Source organism: Sylvia atricapilla, chromosome 5, assembly GCF_009819655.1.
Source record: "Sylvia atricapilla isolate bSylAtr1 chromosome 5, bSylAtr1.pri, whole genome shotgun sequence".
Taxonomy (NCBI): Eukaryota; Metazoa; Chordata; class Aves; order Passeriformes; family Sylviidae; genus Sylvia; species Sylvia atricapilla.
Window position 1 is genome coordinate 45095974 of NC_089144.1, and position 25417 is coordinate 45121390.

The window sequence follows — 25417 nt, forward strand, 5'->3', positions numbered from 1 at the left end:
CGTCCATTTCAAATCTTGGCAGGATTGGAGGGAGTTGTCCTCCTGGCTTCTCCCTCAGGTGATTCTTTTGTGTTTATACCTCACTTGGACTGTTAAACATCTTCCTCTTGAGTTCCTCTTTCTACAGCAACTTAGTCACAGGCTGTAAAATGCAGATTAAAGGATTCTAATATTGAAGTAAAGATTTCTAGGATTGTTGCTCATAGGACTACCCTGCCGCCAGGATGGTTTAAGGCTTTGATGAAGTACTGTGGGGGAATCATTAAATTTAGCTACACACCTGCCATGTTAAAGTCCATGTGCTACTTATCTTAGGCTTCCTTTTTTGGAAAGAAATACACTTAAAGTGTGAGTTGGTTAATCTGCTTTATCTTTTTTAGTTTTGTATGAGATGGAGTTTGCACTTTGATTGCCTGTGTCTCTCCTTTAAGTTTGAAGATAATCTAGACAACTCCCTTTGTCTAGGTATGTCTTCGGTCAGTCAAATGCTTCTTTGCCTGCTGTGGCTGAGCACCTATTTAAAAACAGGTAGTTTTTTTCCAGTAGGAAAAACATCTAGATTGTGTTAGTATTATTATCACATTAGACTAAAAAGCCAGGGATTTCAATAATTTATATTGATGGGTTCATTCGTATTTCTTATTATTGGTTGTGCTTTAGGTACATAACAACATCACAGATGAAATTAAGAACAAAATACTGCTATTTTTCTGCAATACTTTTTAAGGTAAGAATGCAATTTCAGTTCAAATTCATGAAGTTGACAAATTGCTTTTAAAATGACCCTCTGTTAAAATAATTCTCTTTTTGTTTTGGTTATAAAGGAAAAATGGAGATCAGAGGTAGTTGACAATTTATGCATATTAGATACATTGTTTTTATTCTTTGTTTTTTAACATTATTTCTGTATTATAGTCTAAAAATTATCATTTCAATAGGAGGCTAGAGTGTCTCAGGGAAAAAAAATACTGAAAAGGGGAGATATTTGATAGTCAAATGTATTTTTCTTCTCTTGAAATATTCTTCTCAGGAAAAGCTAGATGGCATCCACAGCAGCAGAGTGCTTTCTTTTAGATCTGTAGAGTTTTCACAGATTGTCTTAAATTTTCAACCAAGAGCACAGATCCTTTAGAAAAAAAAGATTTTTTTAGCACTGAAAAATATTAGTTTGTAATACTAAAATCTCAGCTCTGTAATAAGTTTGCTCTAAAGCCAGAGGATATAAAAAATGATCCAGTTTCACTCACAAAGGAAGTAAGATCATTAAAATTAAGCTTGCAGATTTTCTGAAAAAAGACCTATAGAGAAAAAAAAATCAGTTTACTTTTAAATGGAAGTTAAGATGCCAGTAGCAAAAGTAGTGCAGGAAAAAAAAATGCAAATTTTCTGCCAGTTATACTCTACTCGGATCAATGATTAATCATCACAGTGTAGCTTCAGGAAGTAATCTGGCTTCTTCCAAAACCAAGCAATGACACTGTCTGTGTCTTGTGTCATGATTGTGATTGTGAGACGTCCTAGGCCACTTTGGAGAACTTGTTAAGTTCACCAAATGGTGAGCAAGTTGAAGAAACAAATGTAAAGGAGGATTTTGACATGCTTCTAGGACTGTATTTGTTGAACAATTACAAAGCTGAACAATGGTGATTCCTCTTTTCGACAGAAATGGTAGCAAGCATTTGTTTCAGTTGTGTAACAGTAGAAATAATTGTGACTTGACTGAAATAGGTCTGATATTAATTGGGATGAAAGCAGCTTGCAGGGTGATTGTCTTGAAAAATATAATGAATTACTGTCACTGTACTGCAAGGAGCTCAAGCCATAATTTGTTCCTTGAATTGGAAAGCTTTTATAACCTTGTTAAAATTTCACCTCTGGTGTAGGCTTTAGGCTTGTTAATATCTCAGATCTGAGTGTAAATGCAAATTTCTCTTGCATATCATTGCTAATTACACCAAGATAAACACAATTGGGAAGGAATATCCAAGATCAGATACAATGTTAACATTCTTCCCTTTTTAAGAGAGAACATGTAAATTATTTCCTTGAATTTCATATTAGTGTTTAGTTAAATAACTTAAGCTGTGCTAGCTGACCTTAGTTAAAGGTGCAGCTAGAGTAAAACAAGCTTTTAACTGATTTTAAAGTCAGCAACTCTCCCAGAAATTATGAAATTTATATTAGTTTTTAGTTACATGATTTGAGCTGCATTAGCTGATAAGCTGCACTACCTGACCTAGGGAAAGGTGGAACTAGGGTGGAACTAGTTTTTAACTGGCCTTAAAGTCAGCAACTCTCCCAGAAACAATGAGAGACATACTGTCCTTAGACTATTTACTACTTTTTTATTTCTCCATCAACTTCACACATAAAACATTTTCTCTAAAAATATTTTTCAATATTGTGGATATGGATACAGCTGAATAATTAAGGCATTGATGGAATTGTGTTTATGAAGTCATTTATGTGTTGGAGTTTATAGTGTCTCACTAACACCTGTACACCCTCTCACAAGTAATTCATTATTACTTTCAGACCCTGTTTAGAGCTTCTCTTCCACATCCAACATCTGACTATGACTTTGTACAATATGAAACCAATATTCTTATTCCTGGTATTGAACTGTTCTCTGATCGCTACAGAGCTGATATCTCTACTGTAGTGGCAAGTTTGAATTTCATTATGTTTGAACTACATTGTGCAAAACAGAATTTAATAGTAAGTATTATTTTTATGCTCTGGAAATGATTTTTAAGACATCTAGTCTTACTTTTTTGTGTGGGTGTACTTACAAGATACCTCAGAACCTCTAGCAAAATACCCCTATGGCTAGGTTCTATGGCACTGAACAAGGTAGAGCTTGCTGAATACAAGTCCTGGAAAACACAGGAAAATTTTTTATTCTGGAAGATGACAACACCTGGTTCACTTAGCTTAGGCATTTTAGAGGAAATATTCTGTTATATACTATTTAAAATACAGTGTACAAAAAATATTTTAAGTGCAGTATATCCAGAATGCTTTCAATACTTTAACTTCCGGTGGATACAAGTCCTTTCTGCCTTTCTCCTTTTCATGTTTACTTATTTCTTTTTATGAAGTGTGTAACTTCCCTCCTGGGCTGGTCATATTCCTATTTCCTCCATTTAATGACCATTTCCACTTTAATCCAGTTTCCTTCAAAGATGCAGTGCTATACATTAAATATATTGAATTGATTACTAGTACCAAGAAAGGTGCAATAGTCTCTCTTTTCTTGTTTGGTCCTGTATGCACTAACAGAATTTCCTGTCAGGTGATTATTTTATACCTCTGTAAATCAAGCATGACAGAAAACTATCCATCTGAAAAAGTAGATAGATTTTTCCTGCTTTGATGGATTGAATTCACTTATGGCAAGGTCCTGCAAGTGGCAGAGCCAGTGCCAGGGAGGGGAAAAAATCGCAGGGCTGGCAACAGGAAGTAACAAAGGTTAGGAGGTAGAGCTGGAAGAGGAGTTAGACAGGAGGAGGCAGAATGATGTTACACCTTTTTTGTCAGCAAGCCATTTGTTGGATTGATTTCTTTCGGAATGTCAGGCAAACTCCCATTGTTGCTTCTTCCTATTCTGTGTTACTGGAGTTCACTTTGTTATTTAGCTTTGTGTAACTGGCCTTGCTATGGGAGATCCAATAAAATCAAGGAGCAGACAATTACCTGGAGGCAGAGGCACTTGATTTGACTGCTTACTTCCCATGGCCATGTGCATTTTTGATTCTTTCTGCACTTTTGCCAGTAGAATATAGATCCAGATCATGGATCATGGTGAAAGAAATTGCAGTTTTAGCTGAATGAGAGCTTCATTTCCCCTGAATGCTTATTGTGTGGGAATGTTTTGGATGGTGAGTGCTAAGCTGATTTGACACTTAAATCAAAATACATCAAGATTCGAGTTTTATTAAAAATAAAACTTCAAAGACTAATTTTGTTGAACTACTTCAAATATCAGTATATGGGTACAATTAAAACATTTGCCTCAAGCATTTGTAATCCTAATTCAGAAGTATTAAGCTACATTAGGAAAACTTAAAGTGAATTTTGACAAAAATCTAACAATAGTGTTAGCATTTTCTATGCTTGGGGACATTTTAAAGGGAAGAAAAATGTAAAAGCTGAACAGTAATTAAATTTTGGAAGTTCTTTCATTTTCAATAAATGCATAAACCTGTTAGGAAAGAATCTGCTTTTTCTGAAATATTGCATAACGTCAGATCATAGAATCATAGAATATTTAGTGTTGGAAGGGACATTTAAAGATCATGTAGTTCCAACCTCCCATGCCAAAGGCAGGGATGCCTCCCACTAGACCAGGTTCCTCAACACCCATCCAACCTGGCCTTGAACACTGGCATGGTTGGGGCATCCACAAGTTCATTGTGTAATCTGCTCCAGTGTCTCCAAGTAAAGAACTTCCTCCTAATATCTAACCTAAATTTCCCTCTTTCACTTTTTACACATTACTCTTTGTCCTATCACTAGAATTCCTGATGAAAAGTCCCTCTCCAGCTTCACTGTAGGCCCCCTTCAGATACTGTAAGGATATACAGTGTCTCTATACTCCAATAGAGCTCAGTTAAATTTTTTCATTTTTTTTTTTAAGTTGTCCCTACCCCCCTCCCCCCAAAAAAATCAATCTAAAATTAATGTAAATAGATATAAATAGAAATAAAGTCTCATCATAATCCACTTTATTTTACAACTGGTATAATTTCACTTACACTGTTGCAGGACTTCATTGTGTTTATTTTAAAAACCTTACAGAATTCTATTCTTCTGTTAGTTATATTGAAAAAAATATGGCATCAAAATGCAGTCAGTTTTAGAAATCTCTTGTATCAACCTATTTATGGTAGGTTTCCTCAGTAATGATGTAGTAAAAGACCCCACCTTGAATGCAGAGAGTAACTTGGACAAACTTCACTTCCTACATTGTGAATCACATGTAAGGTAGTATCAGTGGTTAGCTTTAGTGAGCTGAAGAACTTTTTAACACATTAATTTTTCAGAAAGTATAAGAGAAGTAGTGATGGTGTGTGATGGTCAAAGCCATAATCTTGTATTATATATATATAATGGCAATGCATATTTCCATAATTCTATGATGTTTATACCTGCCTGACTTAATATTTTGCTACAGATTTTACCTCTGTTCTCATTATACCAATATATTGTATCTGAGATTTGTAAGGATCCGGCTAAATGTGTTGAAGGAAGAATCCTCAAGGTAATCAAATAAAATTTCTCTTTCTCAAAACCCATTGTGCTTCAATTAACCTTTTCAATTCTTTGTTAAATATAGTCAATTTAATATTCATCTATTTCTACTATAACAAGTAATGCTTTAAAGTTCAGCTGTTGCTTTGTTTCTTAGCACAGCAGATGGTAGGGGTAGTTTCTAAATACAATTTTTATTTATATTCTCAATTTTAGTAGCATGCAGAGTTATTTACACAGTTTTACTATTAATTTCCTACATAGGCTGTTGAGCACTTCCATAAATTCTTTCTACTCTCTATTTAATGAAGAGATTTTCCTTCTTTGGTCCAGACTTCTCACTTGGTATTTTTAAATCTTGTTTCACTTTTGTTTTAAATGTTTTCTTAAGTGCAAAATTATGAATGCCTATTTTTACCCAAATATTCAGTTCTGGATTTGTTCTTACTATCATGGTAGAACAAGGTTCCATGAAATCTAGGAACAGATTTTTGTCTTTTCACTAATGTTCACCTTGTTTTGTTGTTGATTAAATATTTTGTAATTTTTGGGATTTTTTTTAAGGCATCCAACCATCAAGAGTTATTAAGAGTATTAAGAGTCAAGTGATATTGACTTTAGATATTTTTAGGAAATGCTGGTATGGGTTAGGTAGGGTACTATAAGACTAAGATGAGTAAAATCTATTAAACAGATTTTAATAAGAGGTTGATTTTGGACAAAAAACTCTTACCAGATGAAGTCAAAACTCTTACCAGATGAAGCAAGGTTTTTCCCTTTGTCAGGAGCAAATTTTTAAAGAATTTTTTTTTCAAAATAGAAAGACTAATGTTTGAAATTATTCACTGTAATATGTAAAAGATTTCTTTCCACTGAAGATCATTCTCCATCAATGTACTATTCTGGTAGCCAAATCTATTTGCAAATTGCCTTTAAATACATTTTATTTTGAGCAAAAAGAATAATAAATAACATTAAAATCAAAGGCTTTGCTATTTTTTCATAGATTAAAGTACTTACAGATCTAGGCTTTTTTACGGAGGCCTTTAATGAACTGTCTTTGCTTATTTCGGGAGAGAGAATTCCATGGAAAATACCAGCAGGATACAGATATATTGAAGAAATGCAGGTAAGCACCAGAAAAGTATGAGATTAAACTGTAACAATCTATTTTCTTCATGAAACTGTACGTACTCTATATCTGCAAGTTGTTACACATTCCTAAGAAATTCCTAGGTTTTTTTCAATAGATGAATCGAATAGTAGGCTTTAGAATGACATTAAAATCTCACACTGAACAGCAGGAACAGAAATCAGTTTTGAAATGTGTGTTTTATACACTGAGTACTGCAGATAGTACTGTATAAAAAACAATGTGTGATTTCATTATGATATGCAAGCATGAAAAGTATGGATAAAGCCAACATGGGGTCTTGGACCCTGGGGAGGGTGAGGGCAGCCTCAGGAGATGCAGGGCCATAAGAGCTATTGCTGCCCACAGAGCCTTGACACTCACATCACCCCAGGTCAATTTGATTTTCCCTCTATGTGGTCACTAATGCGCTGCAAGGCTTGGAAGCTGTTAACAACTGACCTGGACTTGTGTCTTACCTGTCAGCATACCTGTGCAGGTGGATCAGGTTATTGGGTAAGCCTCCCCCATAACCATCCTTTCCTTGTTTCCCAAGCACATGCCAAAATAACCTTGTGATTTAATCTTGGATGAATGCAATCAAGGTCTCCCTTACGTGAGTGGTGCTATTGGGTAGGTGACTACCTAAAAAGGCTTCTGGACAGACACCAATGAAATTTAGCATGAAGGAAAAATTTCATCACCAAAAGTGTTGGACAAACTTCATGTTTGCTTCCTTTACCCTGTGTTGCAGATAGCGAAGCAGAGCAAATTGAGTTTCATGAGCTGATTTGAAGAGAAATTTCCTTCCTCCCACCTCTGTTAACTCATTGGTTTTATACTTATATTGTAATACATTACTTTCTTTTGATGTTGTCCATTTTACAGGCCTTCCAGAAATTTGATTCCTCAAAATCTCTCATGACTGCTACAAATCTGCAGGTAAAAAAAAAAAAAAAACTTGAAAGTGGTAATAAATAAAAAATAAATATTTATTTCTCTGACTTAAGGTAGGAATTATCCAGTTCAGCAAAACTGTTATTACTTTAAAAAATCCAGTAAAAAAAAATACACATTCTTCTCAATCAATTACTATTTCCTAATTTTTAAATTTTATGGCAGACTTCTCAAGAGAAGGGCAGCTACCATTTTCACCATTTTTCAGATGAGAGATCTAATTTGTACAAATCTCTGGCTTTTCTGTGCAAAACACAGTAATAGAATTATTCAGGCTTTGTTATGATATGGAAGGTCAGGTGTTTATTCTGCTAAAATATTGAGAGCACCAGGCTTTTAATGTTATAATTTCTATCAGGCAGAGTTTTCTTCATAGATTTGTCCTAATTCAGATGGGGAATGAAGTCCATTTCTGAGGGGAAAAAATTCAAATGGGGAATCTATAAACCAGTGTCTAAACAGTAATTTTCTCATTTTACTTAAAATCACCTATTCATCAATAGCTTCTTTTGTGGTTTTCAGTTTTAATAATTTCCTTTTATTAACCTTCTCACAGATCCATTGAGCTGGTAGGGGTAGATGTTAGCAGAATGTGAAAAAGTTGCACCATTAAAACAAACTGGTAAATTAAAACTCCTGCCTTTTTTCCCACCACTTTTCTCTCTTTACAAGAGAACAAAGTTTCTCCTGCAAGTTGGTATTACAGGATGGAAATGAGAAGTGTATCTTGACAACTTTTGGTCTCATTAGGTTCTGAGGTATTTTGAAGTTGTGCATTGTCCTGAGCTTTTGATTTTAACACTTCCCAGTGTATGGTCTCATGATCTTGAATATCTGTGTAGACTTTCAACATCTGAATTTATTAATCTAAAGTAATACTATTAAACTAATGATAAAACAAGGATGCTATAATGAATAACAAAAGGAGTCTATGACATAGGCTAGAATGATGTGATTCAAGATTTTTTTTTCTTGAGTTGAGCCTGTAGCAAGTGTTACTAGGGGGTGAAATTTGGAAAAACAAAAAGAACAACTCATTCATAGTAAATGAGAATATTGCTAATATTATTCATATTGATTGTTGATTTGTATCATTTTTAATAGAAGCAGAATATGTCTTGAACAAGAAAAATGTAAAGTGTGTCATTTCAAATAATCCCAATTGTTAACCTTCTTGTAGGTGCTGGAAGATACATTTAATTTGAGTCTGTCTTTAACCGTGGTACCACTGTGCAACCAACAAATGATGAATAAATTAACCTTAGCCAAAATGCATCTCATCACTTGTCTTTCTGCCACAATAAATAATATACCTGAAAAAGTTGAAAAAAATGTGTATTCTGTTGACAACAACTTGCCAGAGCCAAACAAAACTACAGCATCAAATGTAAAAGGTAATTATAAGGATTATTATAATAATCCTTAATACTGGAAAAGTTTATTTATATTGATTTAAGTGTGTTTTTTTTCACTCTAAACTGTATATGAATTAATATGTCATATTATGAACAATATTAATTTTGAATGTTGCTTAAAGAAATCAGTCATTATTGAAATAAGCATTAAGACTTGTTAATGTTCTTTTATTATTCTTCTATTATTCTTCTACTATTCTTCTACTACTGTTACTATTAGTATTAATAATTTGTTCTATTATTACTTATTTTGATGTCGAAACTCCCAGTTGTAAGTAGAGAGAAAAGGGCCATGTTCTTCCAGTTACTGAGAATGCTTTGGTTCTTCATCTGTTATCTGAAATTTCATCTACAATGTATTTGACAGTTGATGCTGATCAGAATTCAACACAACAGGAACAAAGAGACAGAATGGTGCGTCTTGTTGACTGTAAAGATGAATTAAATATGGCCATGCTGAAGGTAATTTTGATTTTTAGGAGAAAAGGATTAAAAAATGCAGATTGATCCAAAAACATTGCTAATACCTCCAATATAATAGAAATTATGATGAGAAGATGGCATGAAAAAGGAGACTAAAAAAATGCTGTTTCTAACTTGACTATAGTTTTACTAGCTGTGCATGAAGTGCTGATGATTTGTTGCAATCATTTTTCATTTTGGTGCATTATTTTTCAAATTATGGGAAATGTTTCCACAATTACATATCAGTATGGCTATTTCAGCGTGAAGGGGAAAGACTGAATATGATTTCAAAATAAAATCATCTCATTTCAGAAGGTGCTGTCTGCAGAACATACTAGATACTCTTTGATGGGACAATATGCTATAGAAATAAAACCCCATTCTCATATGTGAAATATTTAAAATTTTTCATGTTGCTCTTTCTGGTACTTTATTTTGAAGAAAACATACCACAGCTTAGCTTATTTGTTTGAATGGGATTTGTTTCGTTTGATTTTGTTTTGTTATATTGTAAACTTTATGCGTGGCAGGTTCACATCACAAAAATACCAAAATTAAGGGCTGACATATTCTTCATTCAGAGGGGTCTTCTGCTTCAGAAGTATCTTCTTTTGGCCATTTTTACAAGCAAAGTAATGCAAAAAGTACATCTGGAGAAGGGAGAATGATTTTGTATAGCAGTTGGTATAAGTCATACACTAGAAACTTGAAAGTTTTGGTATAACTTGAAACTAGAAACTTGTAAATAACTAAAATATTCAAATGTTCATTCGAATTGGATAGAGATCATTTAGGAGGCATAACATATTTCTTACTCTTGATTTTTCTTTAACTATTCTATTCTTTTGGAGGGATTTTTACAGTTGGGGTTTTTTTTTGGTGATATTTTTTAAATAGAGTTCTGAATTTTCATCAAAGTAATGTATTGGATGATATAAACCTTTAAATGAATTTTTAATTCTGCTGAAAGCTCCAGAAGTGAGATTTAATTTAAAATTAACTTCTTTTTAGATGTGTTTTTCACAGCTTCCTGCAGACTTGTTGATCAAAAAGACTGTAAGTTATAGCTGAACTTTCAGGATACATACTGCACACAAGGATGTCAAAATATAGCTAATAAAGAATGTAATACTTTTGACATATTTAATGTTGTTTTTAATATAGTATTTATTATTTAAAATTTCTAAGCACAGTGAGAAGTATAGTATGAAATTATCAAGTATAGCTATTAAATAAATAATAGGAAATTAGTGAGTAACATTGCTAAGCCTTAAAATATGCTGTTAAGCATGCATGGCAATAGTACAGGCACAGTTAAGATGTTGCTGATTTGAACACAATGATTCGAAAAACCTTAGAAAAGCAGAATTACCCACCCCACCCTCATTTATAGAAAAGGTATATTGCACTCTAAGTTGGTTTATATTAAGATGCAGTGATAACAGATTATAAAGAGAAAAATATTTCTAAAGAAAATGTTTATTTTTTACTTTTTGAAATCATACAACCCTGTGTTCTTTTCTAGTGGATTTTACTGACAGAAGCTGAACAAAGTCTTAGCTATCTTGTACAGGATATACAGGAAAAATGTGATGGGGACATATCTTTTTATTCTGTGGAAGACTTAGAGGCTCTTATTGAGGCCAAACTTGAACTTGCTTCTATTTCTCAGCAAAGGCATCAAGGAGCTCTCAGGTAAGTAATACTATGAGCAACATTATCTTGCACAGCCTTGGCCACTAATGGTTAAGAAAATAATTTCTTTATTACTACGTCAGTATTGTAAATCTTAGTAGCTATCAGTAACAAACCCATTACTATATTTACAAATGTAAGATACACAGGCATTTTATTTTTTATTATTGCTTCACTTTTCTTTTTAAAAGACGATCAGTTATAGGGCCAGAGAATCAGTTGGCCCAGAGAATCAGTTACGATTTCTCTATGAGATGTTTTTGTGATAAAGTGTTGTATAAAAACAAAGAAAAGTTGCAAACTTCATGGGTTTGGTTAAAGTCTGGATATGTTAGATCATGTATGTTCTAATAATTTTAAAGTGTACAACAGAGCTCTAATGTTATCTCTGAACTACTGAATTCTATTTTTTTCTAGAATGCCCCATGTTTCTATCCTAAAGGAACATTTCTTCTTGATGTACTTACCAGTTTCAAATTAAATAGTCAAAATTTTATTTTTTAAATTACGGTTATTAAAAAGCATTGAAGTAAACATTAACATATTAGAACAGACTTTAGCAGCATTAATTATATTGTTAGTGATAGTGTCTAAAATACTGTTGTATTGTCTCTATGGCTGGATTATCTCTATCTGCCTGATATTTTCTCCAAATTAATGTTCCCTGTGGTGGTTTAGCATGAATGTGAAGTTATTCATGCTAAACCACCACATTCCCAAATTCTGTGATTTTTCATTTTTGCAATTCTGATTTCTTTTGGATAATTTAATGAAGTTACAATTTTAATGTTCTTGGAATATACTGGACATACAGAAATATTTTAACTCTTTGTAGATGTTAAATTCCAAGCTTTGTTTTGGTCTTTTTCCTAGGAGGATTTGTCTGTTTAGCATACCTGTAAATTTACATTAATTTGTGTTAGGATGATGTTTACCAATTCATCATTTTTTCAGTGTGAGGCTCTTTTTATCTATTATTTTATTAGAGGGAAAGATCTTTGAGTGTACAAATTGCTAACTACTACTGAGATGGAACATACTCAGGTGTAGCACCTGCCAGACTACATCTACTGTTGAGATTTGGTACAATGTAATCAGTATTTGTAGTGTTTGTTAGGTCTAGTCTAACTAAACACACCAGAATTGCTACAATAAATCTTATACAACAGTAAGCATGAAAAAAAAAATAAATTGACCCTTTCTTTATTGTTAAAATAGTGGTGAAGTTTGCTGATGAAGTGGTAGATGGCTTATTAGGCCAATAGATAAATCAGTCTTGGTGGAATTTTTTACCCAATTAAAAAAAAAAGGCTTATTCTATGACAAAACAAGCCACCTTCCTTCTGTCAGCTCTCTGAGCTGAATAAAAACTCTTCAAATCAATATCTCTTAAATAGCACAATTTCTTTTGCATTGTTATGATACAGCAATAAAAATAATTAACAAGAGCAGGAGCCTCACACTGTATAGACTACTGAACTGAAAACAGTAACAGCCTGCAGTGTAGTCTTTTTCCAAGGTGTTTTGTATGTTATTTTAAAAGAAAGCAGTTTCCCAAGAATTCAGATATTTGGACTGTAATAATTTAGCAATAATGTCATTAGTGAAGATGCAAAGTAGGAACTTGTAGGTTATTTGTAGATGTTTCTCATAATGAAATATAAATCTATTTCATTGCTCTTTGAATTAGATTAATTTACTAGAACTAATAAAGGAGAAATCCACCAGTCACTGACAGTAACCTCATCATACTTTTGAGTGTCCTGAATTTTATGAAGTCACTATACTAGTAACCAAGAAGCAGTATGCACACTTATGAAATATTATGTATGTAATCTTAGCTTGATACTAGATTTGATACTAATACTTGATACTAAAACCTGCATTAGTAGAGTCCTGTCTCAGACATTCTCACCCTGCTGAACTGGTTACATATGCAAGACATTATATGCAAGACATTTCAATGCAGGACCCTTCATTTTGCTATGCAGTTTATATCCTAGAGACTAGTTTCTGTGTTGGCTTATAACTTGTCTTGGACTGAAGAAACTTTTTTAGGATATCGAAGATTTCAATGAATATCAAGCATTTTATAGATCACTTTTTGTGACTCTCAGATTTTTGATGGGTGTTTGTTTAGTGGGTGTTATATATTGATAGTGGTCAGTAGCAGGTAAAAAAACCCATCAAAACAAAGTAAGAATTTGGGGTTTTTTAACCTATTTTGCAGTTTTGCAGTTTTATTGCACTGCCATGGAAACTGGTGATATGTCTGCCTCAGATACAAATGAAACATTTCTTCAGACAGCTGAATGTTTCCTGCCTGCCAGCCTAGAAATCAAACTTTGCATGATATTACAGAAATTCATCTTTTTTTTTTTTTTTTTCCTTTGGCAAAATGACCTAGAGGTGAAATTGTTACAGTCAGCTGTACTTTCCTATTTTGATCATCTTGTCACTTTCTGATTCAGCTGATAAAAGGATGTGTATTTTGTCAAGGGAAATATATAGACACATCACTCTTGCGGACAGCAGAAGAGGGTCACAAAAATTTCATCAAGGGAAGTTCTGCATTACAAACTGCTGTCTTGCAAAAAAATGTATTCTTCAAAATAAGTTTATGTATAGGACTAATCCCATTGATTTCAAGGAGAGTACTTATATGGTGTCTGTCCTATGAATGTGAGCTTTTTAATTGCCTAAATGTGTGCTTGTCTGCTTATGTGAATAAATTGTTACTTAAAACAAGGCATATGTGAATCTTTGGGCTTGTGGTCTAAATTTTACTTAAGAAATCTATGTGTAACCATGTAGGCAAAATTAGTCTCAATTTCAATATTGCTAAATGCTGACTAGAGCAGTTAACTTGAGGCTGTGGTGCTGAGGAATTTAGGTTAATAATAGTTAATAGCCTGTATATACTCTTAGGTGCTATACCTTCTCCAAGGTATTTGATGTAAGCCATAGAATCTCAAGCAATGTTTTAAGAAAAGTCATATTTTGCTGTACTTTAACTTTGATGCCTCCTTTTAGGGGAGAAATCTTAAAAAAAGAAAAGCAGTTGGGGTACATCATTGCATTACCCCCCTTATTTTCTGTTCGCTTTTATAAGAAAATTCTGTTTCACCTTCTCTGTTAGAGAGAAACTTATCATCAAATTCAGTATTGATTTATTCTGTTTTCATTTTTTTGAATAAAACTGAGGTAAAAGGGATGATGAAGGAGATTCATGAGGATTGAATTCTGAAAGGTAAAAGCCAAGATATTAATGGCTTTGGTTCTCATTGTTACTTTGGGGTCTGTTTGTGCTGAATTGGTGTAATCCATCCAGGTCTGCATCACAAAAACAGCCAGGAGAATAGAATCAGAAATGACAGGAAGACTTTAACTAGTCTCTTATCTTAAGAGGAGGTTATCCATTCTGTGGTTATACACATGTTGACAGAATAATGTGGGTAATTTAGAATAGTTGAGCTCTTCAGAATTCTTTCTGCAAGATCTTTGCCTTTGCAGCCATTAGTCTAGAACATCTCAAAAGCAGTAAATTCACACAGACCATGAACCTCTCTTGCATTAAAAGCTCTTTGCATTGTTCTGGCCATGTAAAAAGGACTTTCAGGTGTTAATATTATTATTTTTTTTTAATATGCTTCATAACAGCCAGTCTCTATGTAAAGGGGATCTATGTAAATAACCAGCATAGATAAGAACTTCGGTTATAAATTTTTAACAATTAACCTGCTGAAAAAATCTTCTAAAGTAGTGAGCTAGGCATACTCTCTGGTAGCTTAGAACTATTAGAAAAATGTTTCTGTGGGCAGAGAACATGTAGAATTGTAAAAAAATCCCAAACAAACAACCTCCATAACCAAACTCAAAAATGTTTTAGAGAAGATGTAGGAAAGTAAAGATCTACAGACACAGAGGTAAATGTGCAATTGGGAGAAACCAATACAAAGAGGCACTGATTTTTGCAATTCTCAGAATATTTTGAGTAGTGTGTTCTCTGGACAACAATTTCTGTTATGAGAAATGTCTTCTGTCTATGATAGCTTTGTAGATGTCTTCATATCATGAAATAGTTGTATTCAGAGTCTGCTGCTGTAGATAGACATTTTTGTACATGTAATGAAAATGGAATATTATTTGAGTGTATCTGAGTTCTTATGAAGAGAGAAAATAAAAAGAAAAAACCCAGTAGTTCATATTTTAAGAAACCTGACAATATTTTGAGATCTAAGCCCATCATTTTTGACACATAGGGTTGAATGTTGCATCGGTCCTAATGGTGTCTGTATCCTTCAAAGGTGCTGTTCAGAGGGAACTCCAGAAAAGAATTTAGGATATGGGGCAGGGAGTATGGTAGATGCAATGTCATGTGATTTCCTACTGATGAGGTTTTACCTCATCACCTTGATGGTGTTTACTAAGATCCTGTGAGTATTTGACCATGTGGGTTTAATAGAAGGATTAATGCATAGTCCAGAAAAGTTTTAAAGAGATAGGTATTAACTTTAGTTGTGGATGATATAGAACTCTCTTAATATATCTTGTAATTTTCAATATTTTTACATCTTCTAATTTCTAAGAACTTATCCCCGAAGGCAGAAATGACATGGTTGGTCTTGATCTAGTGATTTGAGTAGGTCTAAAAGTTGTACTTGACAATCTTAAAGGTCTTTGCTAGTCAAAATGATTCTATGATTCTCTGTGTAACTGGAAATTATAATGGAGTTCTGTTTTGATTGCTCCAATAAAATGTGATATATTTTAGCTTATATGCTATTGATAAAATAATAGAACATCAGGGTTGGAAGAGATCTTGAGCTCATGAAGTCCAACCATCAACCCAGCATCACCACTGTGACCCATAAACCACTAAATTGTATCACACAGATCCAGATGCCTCTTAAACTCCTCCAGGCATGGTGACCCCTGGGCAACCTATTCCAATGCCTGACCACCCTAACAATGAAATATTATCAGGTTATGTCTGTTATTAGCAGAACGTCTTCTCTTACTGCTGTTTTGTCACTTTATAATGCAGTGCCTACAAACTCAGAAAATAGTGTGAGTTCAACCTGGTTTTACTGAAGCAAAAATTGGTAACTGGTGATTTAAATGTCTGACATAGTAAAAAATGAAGTATGTATTTTAATAAAACTATAAAGTGGCAAATATAATTAGTATTTTTAAATAATATTGCTCTATACCACAGTGTTGCTTTGGCTTTCTCTGCAATTCGACTTCTCCAAGATGCAAAAGTTTTTAGCATGGACTTGGGACATTTTCAGGAAGAAAAGGAGGAAGGGGAGTGTTTGGTATGTGTGGATATTTGTTTTAAACTTATCTCTCTTTGGATATGAATTTTTCTTTTAGTAAGTGTTGAGTGATTTTCTTAATAGTAGAACATAGCAGTCATTTGTGTTATGTGGTTGCCATTAACCTGGGGAAAAAATGATCTTTGACATTCTTTGGATACCTGCTTGCTTAAGGTGTGCTCAGTTTGTCTGTAATGATCATTATAATTTGTATGAGGTTAGGAATTACAATTTTTATTTCTATTACTCTCAAATGGCAGCATTGAAAATCTTCTTTTGTTTAAAACTCCCCAAACAAAAAGGAAGTGAAAAATATAAGTGAAAAAGTTGAAAATCTTGTATTACTCAGTTAAGGTACTTTAGATTTTCTGATTGAAAACTGAATTCTCTTTCAAAGAGGCAGATGGACCATTTCACATCATTGCTGTGTTCCATATGGAGCCAAATTTCAGCTGACTTCTGTTGTCCAACACATAGGGATTCTGACCTCTGCTTTTAAAGCCTGTTGGTCACACACCAAACAATTACTCTTGAGTGCACAGTGAGTCAAACTGACTCATATGGACAGAGCAATTGAACAGTGAGGTTTTGTAATGTCTATTGAGACTGGGCTTTCTTGCGTGCAATGTAATTATTTTCTATCTGTGTTGTATATCAGGGGCTTGTGTCTCTCTGCACTTGGAGGGACCACTCTTAGGATGGTCCTGTAGCCAGTAATTGGGTTATAGATATTTTTTCCCTCATTTGCATCAATGCAAGTCAGTCGTGATGATTTTTTGTATAAGTAAAATGTATAAGTAAAAAGGTGGTGCATTGTCCAGTGTCTGCTTACTGGAACAAATAGAGCATGGACTGTAGAATTTTAGTAATAGGAAGACTTTTTAGAATATATGAAGATAGCACAAGGAGTTGAGTGGAGAATTCTTACAAACACTTGTAGTAATACATTACACTAATATTCATTTCTAAACACCAGAAACACAAAAAACTAGAAATCAAAAACTAAAAATTTTTTTCTAGTCATTATTGAGGTACCAGAAATTGATATTGATCCTACTCTAGTTAGACTTTTATATGCCTTAGAAGTCTGTGTAATGTTCCTGTCCGAGTGGAATAAAATCCAAACTCTTAGAATTATTCTTCATAACAAATATGGCATATAGATATATTTATGGAGTCTGACATAAAAAGTGATTTAATATTCAATGCTTAAAATTATTTTTATATATGTTATAATTTAAATAATAAATGGCCTCCTGTTATTAAAAATATGTATCTACCCTTCAAATAAACTTCTGTTTAGAATGCTACTATTATTTGTAATATATTTGTATTAATTTAATTTATTTTAGACCGATGCTGCCCTGTTGCCTTGTTTGTAGTAAAGTATGATACTTAGAAAGTAACATTTTTATTGCTCTTGGGACTTATTAGGACTCCGCCACTGAAGGTGTTGTACTCCCTCCCCATGTAACAGCACAAGGGCATGTGAATGAACGTTTGTGGCTGAGGTGTCGAGCAACCTTAGTGTCTGCACTCATGACACAGATACATGGTGTTGCTGATGTGAAAGGTACTACACTTTCTTGCTTTAGATTTTGGGAGTATATTGGGCAACTGCACCTATACAGACACAATTCTTATTCATAGTTAAAAAATACTAACATTAATTCTGGGGCTGTATTATCACTGAACAATTATTTGTACTAAATTCATCCAATCCAATAAGGAAAATATATTTATGAGCACATTCTCTCCTAGAACATGAAAACAGAAATATTATATTACTTTTCATTTAATGGTCATTGTCTTTTGATAATTGTGTCTAAAATTTCAAATGTTCTAGTGTAATTAAGAAAGTATGGTTGCTTTAAAAAGCAGTGTTCCTGAGTACATCAGGTTTTAAAAGTCTCAAAATTATTTAAACTTTCTATATCTCCAATAAATAAAATATCCCTATATAGCTCCTAAAAAAGTTCCAGATTTTTTTTTTTAAGATTTAAGAGAGATATTGCAAAACACATTTTTTGAAGTTTGGTTATAAATTAAAATGTTTTTCATTCCTTGGTTCTATGGACAACTCTGATGCTCACTTAAGTATCAAAATCAGTCTAAGTCTGTTGCCAAAGTCTTACTTAGTCAGTTCTGAATAATTTCTCTGAAGGCTGTTACTGTTTTGCCATTTTAACTAAAATCAGATTTTTGAATAAGTAGAACAGATTTGAAATACCTTAATATTTATGTTGGTAGCATGCATAAAAAGCATGCATTTGGATGAACTTACACCTAGTGCAGTCTAGAAACTAAGTGATTTTTCATTCTTTTAAAAGTAAATTTGACACAAAATTGATGAAATGGTACATGTGCAATGTGGAATTTATATCATATTTTCTGTAATTTTTTTAGTGTAGAAATACGTAAGTGTGGTAGAACACACAATAAAGTATTTCTATTGTATTTTTACTTTTCATATATTCTCTTCTTTCAGGAAACGAAGTGGCTGAGCGCAGAAGTGTGATAAAAGAAGTAATATCAGAGGCAGAAGCCTTTGGTGATATTGAGACTCAGGCTGAAATGATGATGCAAGCTGTTATTCTCGGCTTGCAAGAAAAACGTCCTGTGGCAGACATTAAACTTCTTTTGCAGGTTTGAACACAAAGGAAATACTGTTTGCTTTTCTGTGATGCATTTTTTTGTGTAGTCAGAACAGCTGATGGCAGCATTAAATAAGCTTGAAATAGTGTCTCTAAAATAGATTTTTTTTTCTCTTTGCATGATTTGTCCTTATAAATAGACAGGAAGATAGTAACTACTCTGGTTTATGTTGTCTGTGTCCAAACAGAATATCATCAGTTTGCTCCAAGAGGATATATTTATTTCCCTGCCAGCTTCTTTGACTCTTGTGAAAAGTATGCTTCTGTTGGCAGACATACTGCCACTGCAAATAGTAGAGGATTCAGAACATTGCTCTTCTGCTGAGGAACCATTAAACTTGCTTGTTTTGGCACATGAGCTTACCATTAAAGCAGTGAGTACATGTTGGTGCATTTCCAAATCCTTCCAACAGCCTTAATTATTTATCCTGGAAGCTATTTTATGAGTTGTTAAAAAGGGTTATTCCTAGTAACTGATCACTTCAGGTATAACTGCATTAGAATATTGTAAAGAAGTAGTCAATCTTACTAAACTATTTATCCATACTCATCAGACATGCTCACATGTGTAGTCTTGTGTTTTCACAGAATTTAAAAACATGCAAAACACATATCCAGATGTGAAGGAAGAAATTGGTAGTTCAGCTTTTAAAGAGATGCAGAACCCTCACTTTTCCCATTTCCAAGAAGGGGCATGTTCATACTCAACACCTCAGGGAGAATGTAGATCTCATTAAGTTCCTAACTCTTAAGCATCCAAGAACTTAGCTTTTTATCTTAGAATAATTTTAATCAGGACAATCTGTTTAAAGTAACATGATATTTTAGGTTGATGAATTGTTACAATTGGTATGAAAAAATAATTTCCATGTAAAAAATTTAAATCTGCAATTAAAAAAATAAATTTAAAGACATGAATTTTGTGAGAGTAATAAATCATTTACCTATTTGGGATCCAAAAATAGGCATTTTTGTCTGAATTTGGTACAAGTTATAGAAAAAAGTTTTTAAATCAAACTTTTTCCTCATATTCTCTAAAAAAAGTTTAATCCATTGAAATATTTATTTCCCTAAGTAATAAAGAATCATATGAATCACTTCAGATCAAAATTCCAGCTGTGAGTCTTGCTAGCCTTCAAGTAACTTGACACTTTACAGTGTTTCCCCATTGTCTTATCTCATGAATGAAAGGTTTGATGGCCCCTACATGCTCATTTCTTTTTCTTTTCTGGCCTTTACTGGATGTCAGATTTCTTTGTAAAAATGACAGTTTCTTTCCAGAGCTTTGGCTACTTGTGAGGTCTACTTCCTAAAGACTGATTTTAGTGAGCTTTCTTTTAAAAAACAAAGGCTAACATTATTAAATTCAATCAAGAGTTCATTAAAATTGTTTGTATCACAAGACTCTTCTATAAAACAAGTACATACTAAAGTAAAGAAGTTGAGGAATATTGAATCTTTTTCTAGAGCTCTTTTCAAGACACTTCAGTTTTGTAATACCTAACTTACTTTTTCAAACTACTATTTAATTTGCTGTCTGCGACTTGATTTTACTGAGCATACTCTTTTCATAGCTTTTTGATTGTGGTGAACCCATTGAATGGCAAACAGAAGACAGTACATTGACTTGCCTGGTCTTACCCACTAAGAATGTCTACCTGCCACATATTAACTTGCTAGCCCAAGTCAAAATGAAAATTGGTAAGAAAAACACAACTCATTATTATTTTTAAGTTTCAGTTAATTTTCATTCAGATTTTATGAATGGGTTGATTGGTGTAGCTTGGGCTTCTTTTGAGTGGCCTAGGTAAACCTCACTGGCATCATAGAATAATGAAACAATATAATAGTTTCAGAATTATATCCATCAATCACTTAAATTTTTGGGAATTGGATTAGAACAGTAAATATGTAGCAGCATTTCTTCTAAGGAATTATCTTATTTTTGCATAAATTGATTATCTACTAAATAATTTGTGAAGAATTGTTTTGTGGGTTTTTTTTTTTTTTGTCTTTAGGACACACATTAGCTGAAAAAGTAGCTTCTACGGCTGCAGGAGATTATTTGCAATGGCTACATGCTCTCAGGCATTTAGAATCAGCATTGAATCTTTGCAGAGCATCTGCTACAAAAAAAATAGATATGGAAGTTGAACTTCTTTTTCAGATAGGTAAATAAACTCCCTTTCGTACATCCTAAGTGCCATCTTAGGCAATGTCATGCGTGGTGTCTCTAAAAATGCAGACATTTTACTGTAAAACTGGAATAAGTTTGGACATTTCTCACTGTCTAGATGCAGATTTCTCTCCTATGTTTAGTACCATGCCACAGGAATTCAGGATACATTGTTCTACAAATAATTTCAAAACTGAATTAGAACTACTTTCATCTGTATGTTATCAGGGATCCAAGGGTGCAGCCAATAAGATTAAGAACATTATGTTTTGCACCAGGAGGTGTTGGTTTGTGAGGACCCCAGCCAGAAAGATATTGAAGACTCTATAATGTATCTCTCAGGATGCCATTTTTTTGAGTTAACACTATAAAAGAAAAGTTTGATAGTGTAAATAATCTCCTATTACTGTAGAGGCTGAGAACTCCTAAGTTGTGTGGTATTGAATGTGCTTCAAATCGGGGTGTAGCACAATACGCAAATCCTGTTGGTGGAAAGACTGCCTCATTTTGGTATTTTAGCTAATCTTGAGAGAAAACAGTGCTATTCATCATTTCTACTGTCAAACAAAAAGCATGTTCACTTAAGAGCCTCTTGCTTTACTTTTACAGAAAAGTGCTGAGAAGATGCTGCCAACAGGCTCCTCTGTTACAGCAAGCTGGCTGCATTTATCCTGTGGGATGTGCCCAGCACAACATAGGCTTAAGGGCCACACTGTGTGTGCAGCACAGCACAGAACAGGCCTGTGCCTGCTCAGTAACTCCTCACATACATTGCTCTGCTAGTTGGGATCAGGAAATGTTAGGGGTCATTATGATTCCCAAATTCAGTTATTTTAGCTACTTTATGAAGAGAGTTGTTATACAAGCATTGTGCATTACCTTTTAAACAAACTGGAAAAGATCTTGCTTCTCAGGAGGAGAACAGATAATGTACTGTGTTGTTTAACTTTTCTGGAGGGAAAAACAGATTGAGTGGGTCTTATAGAAGAAAAATTATTAACATCTTGAAAATCTACTTCCTGTATTTCTTTCTAAGGTCAGGTAGAACGCCAGATGACTGAAACAGGCAATAACAACTCATCTCATGCTGTTGAAACCCTGTTGGAAGCTATTAAGCTCAGCCAGCAACATGATCAAAAATATGAGTAAGAATCTAGCTATATAACTTTGAAAAAAATTAAATCATACATTAATATAATTTTTAAACAGGTTTTTGAGATTTGGTCTGGGACTTCTATTATGGAGTATCTTATATGTTTTAGAGAGTTTTATTTTAATAGAGAAGAGCTAGGGGATATTTATTTTCTTATTTAAAACAAATGATAAGAATATTTTAAAGCATTTTTTTATGCTACACAAAAGTTACCACTTTCTGTTCTATTTCCAAGTTCGTACCCTATCTGTCAAAACTGGGAACAGAGCTATCAATTAAACAGGAGGTTTATTCATATTTCAAAAGATGAGCTGTGGTCTGCCCCCTTCCAGATAACAGAAATCCAGCTTGAAAAGGTTACCAGCCAGAAATATTCAGAAGAGCAGAGGCAGAAAGCATGTAGGAAATGTGTTTGTAACAGATATCAGGACACTGACTTTGGCATTAGTTATCAGCCTAGAAGATGCCTGAAGAGCTGAGCCAAGACAGCCAATAAATTCTGTCAAGCAGCTCTGATACATTGGACTTTAGTTTCTTTGTTTCTTGACCAGTCTAAATGAATAATGTGCCATGTCTAGTTAGAGACAGTGTAAAGGCAGCAATTTACCTTGCTAGTTTGGGTATTCTGTTACTTAAGTTAATGAACCAGAACTCTGAATGTAGAAGTAGTAGCATAGTAATAAACCTCAACAAGCAGCCAGCATGATGGAAGATGGTGCAGAAATGGACTGTGGTGAAATTTTGCAAGTTTAATTTGCTACCCTCTTATTTAATTTGCTACCATCTTTCTAAAAGAATGTACAGCAACATCAATGGACCATGGCTTTCTTGTTTTAAAGAACTTAACATCCTGCTCACATATATACAAGCCCTGTGATATCTGGGGGATTGTTTAATTAAAGTTGTTTCTTGATGTTTCACATCCTTTTTTATTAGCAAGACTAGAAATTTAACTAAATTGTTGCCAACCGAGTGTAGAATTTGCCATCTTCTAACTTAGTTTGCTCAGTCTTTAGCTGTACAGTACTCTTTTGTATTTTGCTTTACACAAATTGTACTAAAGCTGGAATTTATTGTACTATATAAACAACCAACTCTGTGCAATATGAATCTGTACAGAATAGTAACTATGTGAGCAGGATTTTGTTGCTATGCTTGAGGAAGTTAATTCATTTATGAGACCTGAAGAAATCTGCAGAGCCAGGAGGAATCTGTATAAAAAGACTGTTATAAATCTATAGGGAATAGAAACATTGGAGAAATTCTCCAGGTATAGTGATTTTCAGCATGTTGAGGGGTGTAATTCTGTCCCTCTGTTCTGATATAGTGAAATCGCTCCTGGAGTACTGCACCTAGCTCTGGAGTTCTCAGCACAGGAAAGACATGAATCTGTTGGAGTGGGTCCAGAGGAGTGCCACAAAAATTATGAGAGGCTGGAACACCTCTCTTGTGAGAAAAGGCTGAGAGAATTGGAATTTTTCAGCCTGGAAAAGAGAAGGTTCCAGGGAGAAGTTTTGGCACCCTTTCAATACTTAAAGGGGGCTTATAGGATGGATATAGTTTTTAATAGTGCTTGTAGTGATAGGACAATGGGTAATGGTTTTAAACCAAAAGAGGGTAGATTCAGACTAGGTATAAGAAAGCATTTTTTTACAATGGTGATTCACTGGAATAGGTTGCCCAGAGAGGTGGTAAATGCCCTGTACCTCAAGACATTCAATGTAAGATTGAATGGGGCTCTGAGCAACCTGATCTGGTTGAAGATGTCCCTGCTCCTTGCAGGGGATTGGGATTAGATGACCTTTTAAAGGCCCCTTCCAACCCAAACCATTCTATGATTCTATCATTTTTGCTTAGTTTACAATCCTAAGGTAAAAATCACTGAAAGGAGAAGAAAACATAGAAGGAGAGTGGGAATAGGTGAGTATTGTCTGAAGATGTGAAATGTTCTGGTACAGAACTCTAAACTAAGAAGGCTCCTCATCTGAGCTCAATTAGGAAACAAAACACTGTCTCCCACAGCACACTCCTGGAAAAGCTGGCAGCCCACAGCTTGGACAGGAGCACTCTTTGCTGGTTCAGAGCTGGCTGGAAGGCTGGGCCCAGAGAGTGGTGGTGAATGGTGCTGCATCCAGCTGGGGACAGTCACCAGTGGTGTCCCTCAGGGTCTGTGCTGGGGCCAGTTCTGTTCAATATTTTTATTGATGACATGGATGAGGGTATTGAGTCTTTCATTAGTAAATTTGCAGACAACACTAAGCTGGGAGCGTGTGTTGATCAACTGGAAGATAGGAGGGCTCTGCAGAGAGACCTGGAATGGTTGGATGGATGGGCAGAGTCTAACAAGATGAAGTTTAATAAGTCCAAGTGCTGAGTCCTGCACCTTGGCCACAGTAACCCCCTGCAGGGGGGTTGGTGTGGCTGGACAGTGCCCAGGCAGAAAGGGACCTGGGGGTTCTGGTGACAGCAGCTGAACAGGAGCCAGCAGTGTGCCCGGGTGGCCAAGAAGGCCAAAGGCATCCTGGCCTGGATCAGGAATGGTGTGGCCAGCAGGAGCAAGGAGGTCATTCTTCCCCTGTCCTGGGCACTGGTGAGGCCACACCTCGAGTGCTGTGTCCAGTTCTGGGCCCCTCAGTTTAGGAAGGATGTCGAGATGCTTGAGCACATCCAGAGGAGGCAACAAGGCTGGTGAGGGGCTAAGAACACAAGCACAATGAGGAACGACTGAGGGACCTGGAATTGTTTAGCCTGGAAAACAAGGAGACTCAGATCTACAACTCCCTCAAAGGTGGTTGTGGTCAGGTGGGGGTTGGTCTCTTTCTCCAGGAAGCAACTGACAGAAGGAGAGGACACAGTCTCAAGCTGCACCAAGGGAAACACAGGTTCGATATTAGGAAAAAAATTTTCATAGAAAGAATAATAAAGTACTGGAATGGTCTTGCCTGGGGGCGTGGTGGAGTCACCATCCCTGGATGTGTTTAAAAAAAATCTGGATGTAGCACTCGGTGCCATGGTTTAGTTGAGGTGTTAGAGCATGGGTTGGACTTGATGATCTTGGAGGTCTCTTCCAACCTAGTGATTCTGTGAAAAGTCTGTTTTGGTCACTGTGGGTATTTTTGCTGATTCTTGGGAGAGTTTGACTAGGACCCAATTTGATTAATATCCAAATTCAACTACCTGTGTTTCAGGGAAACAA

The 25417-nt window shown here is 34.6% G+C and overlaps 1 protein-coding gene across 1 annotated transcript in view; it reads left to right on the forward strand.

Moving 5' to 3' along the window:
• CFAP54 (cilia and flagella associated protein 54) overlaps positions 1–25417 on the forward strand; it is a 105713-nt gene that overhangs the window by 64086 nt on the left and 16210 nt on the right. Inside the window, 15 exon segments of the mRNA XM_066319327.1 lie at positions 661–727; positions 2536–2718; positions 5177–5263; positions 6260–6382; positions 7274–7327; positions 8523–8736; positions 9125–9219; positions 10748–10917; positions 16136–16238; positions 17673–17811; positions 18727–18884; positions 19081–19266; positions 20467–20593; positions 20911–21063; positions 22105–22213. Coding sequence (XP_066175424.1) covers positions 661–727; positions 2536–2718; positions 5177–5263; positions 6260–6382; positions 7274–7327; positions 8523–8736; positions 9125–9219; positions 10748–10917; positions 16136–16238; positions 17673–17811; positions 18727–18884; positions 19081–19266; positions 20467–20593; positions 20911–21063; positions 22105–22213 — 1968 coding nt within the window.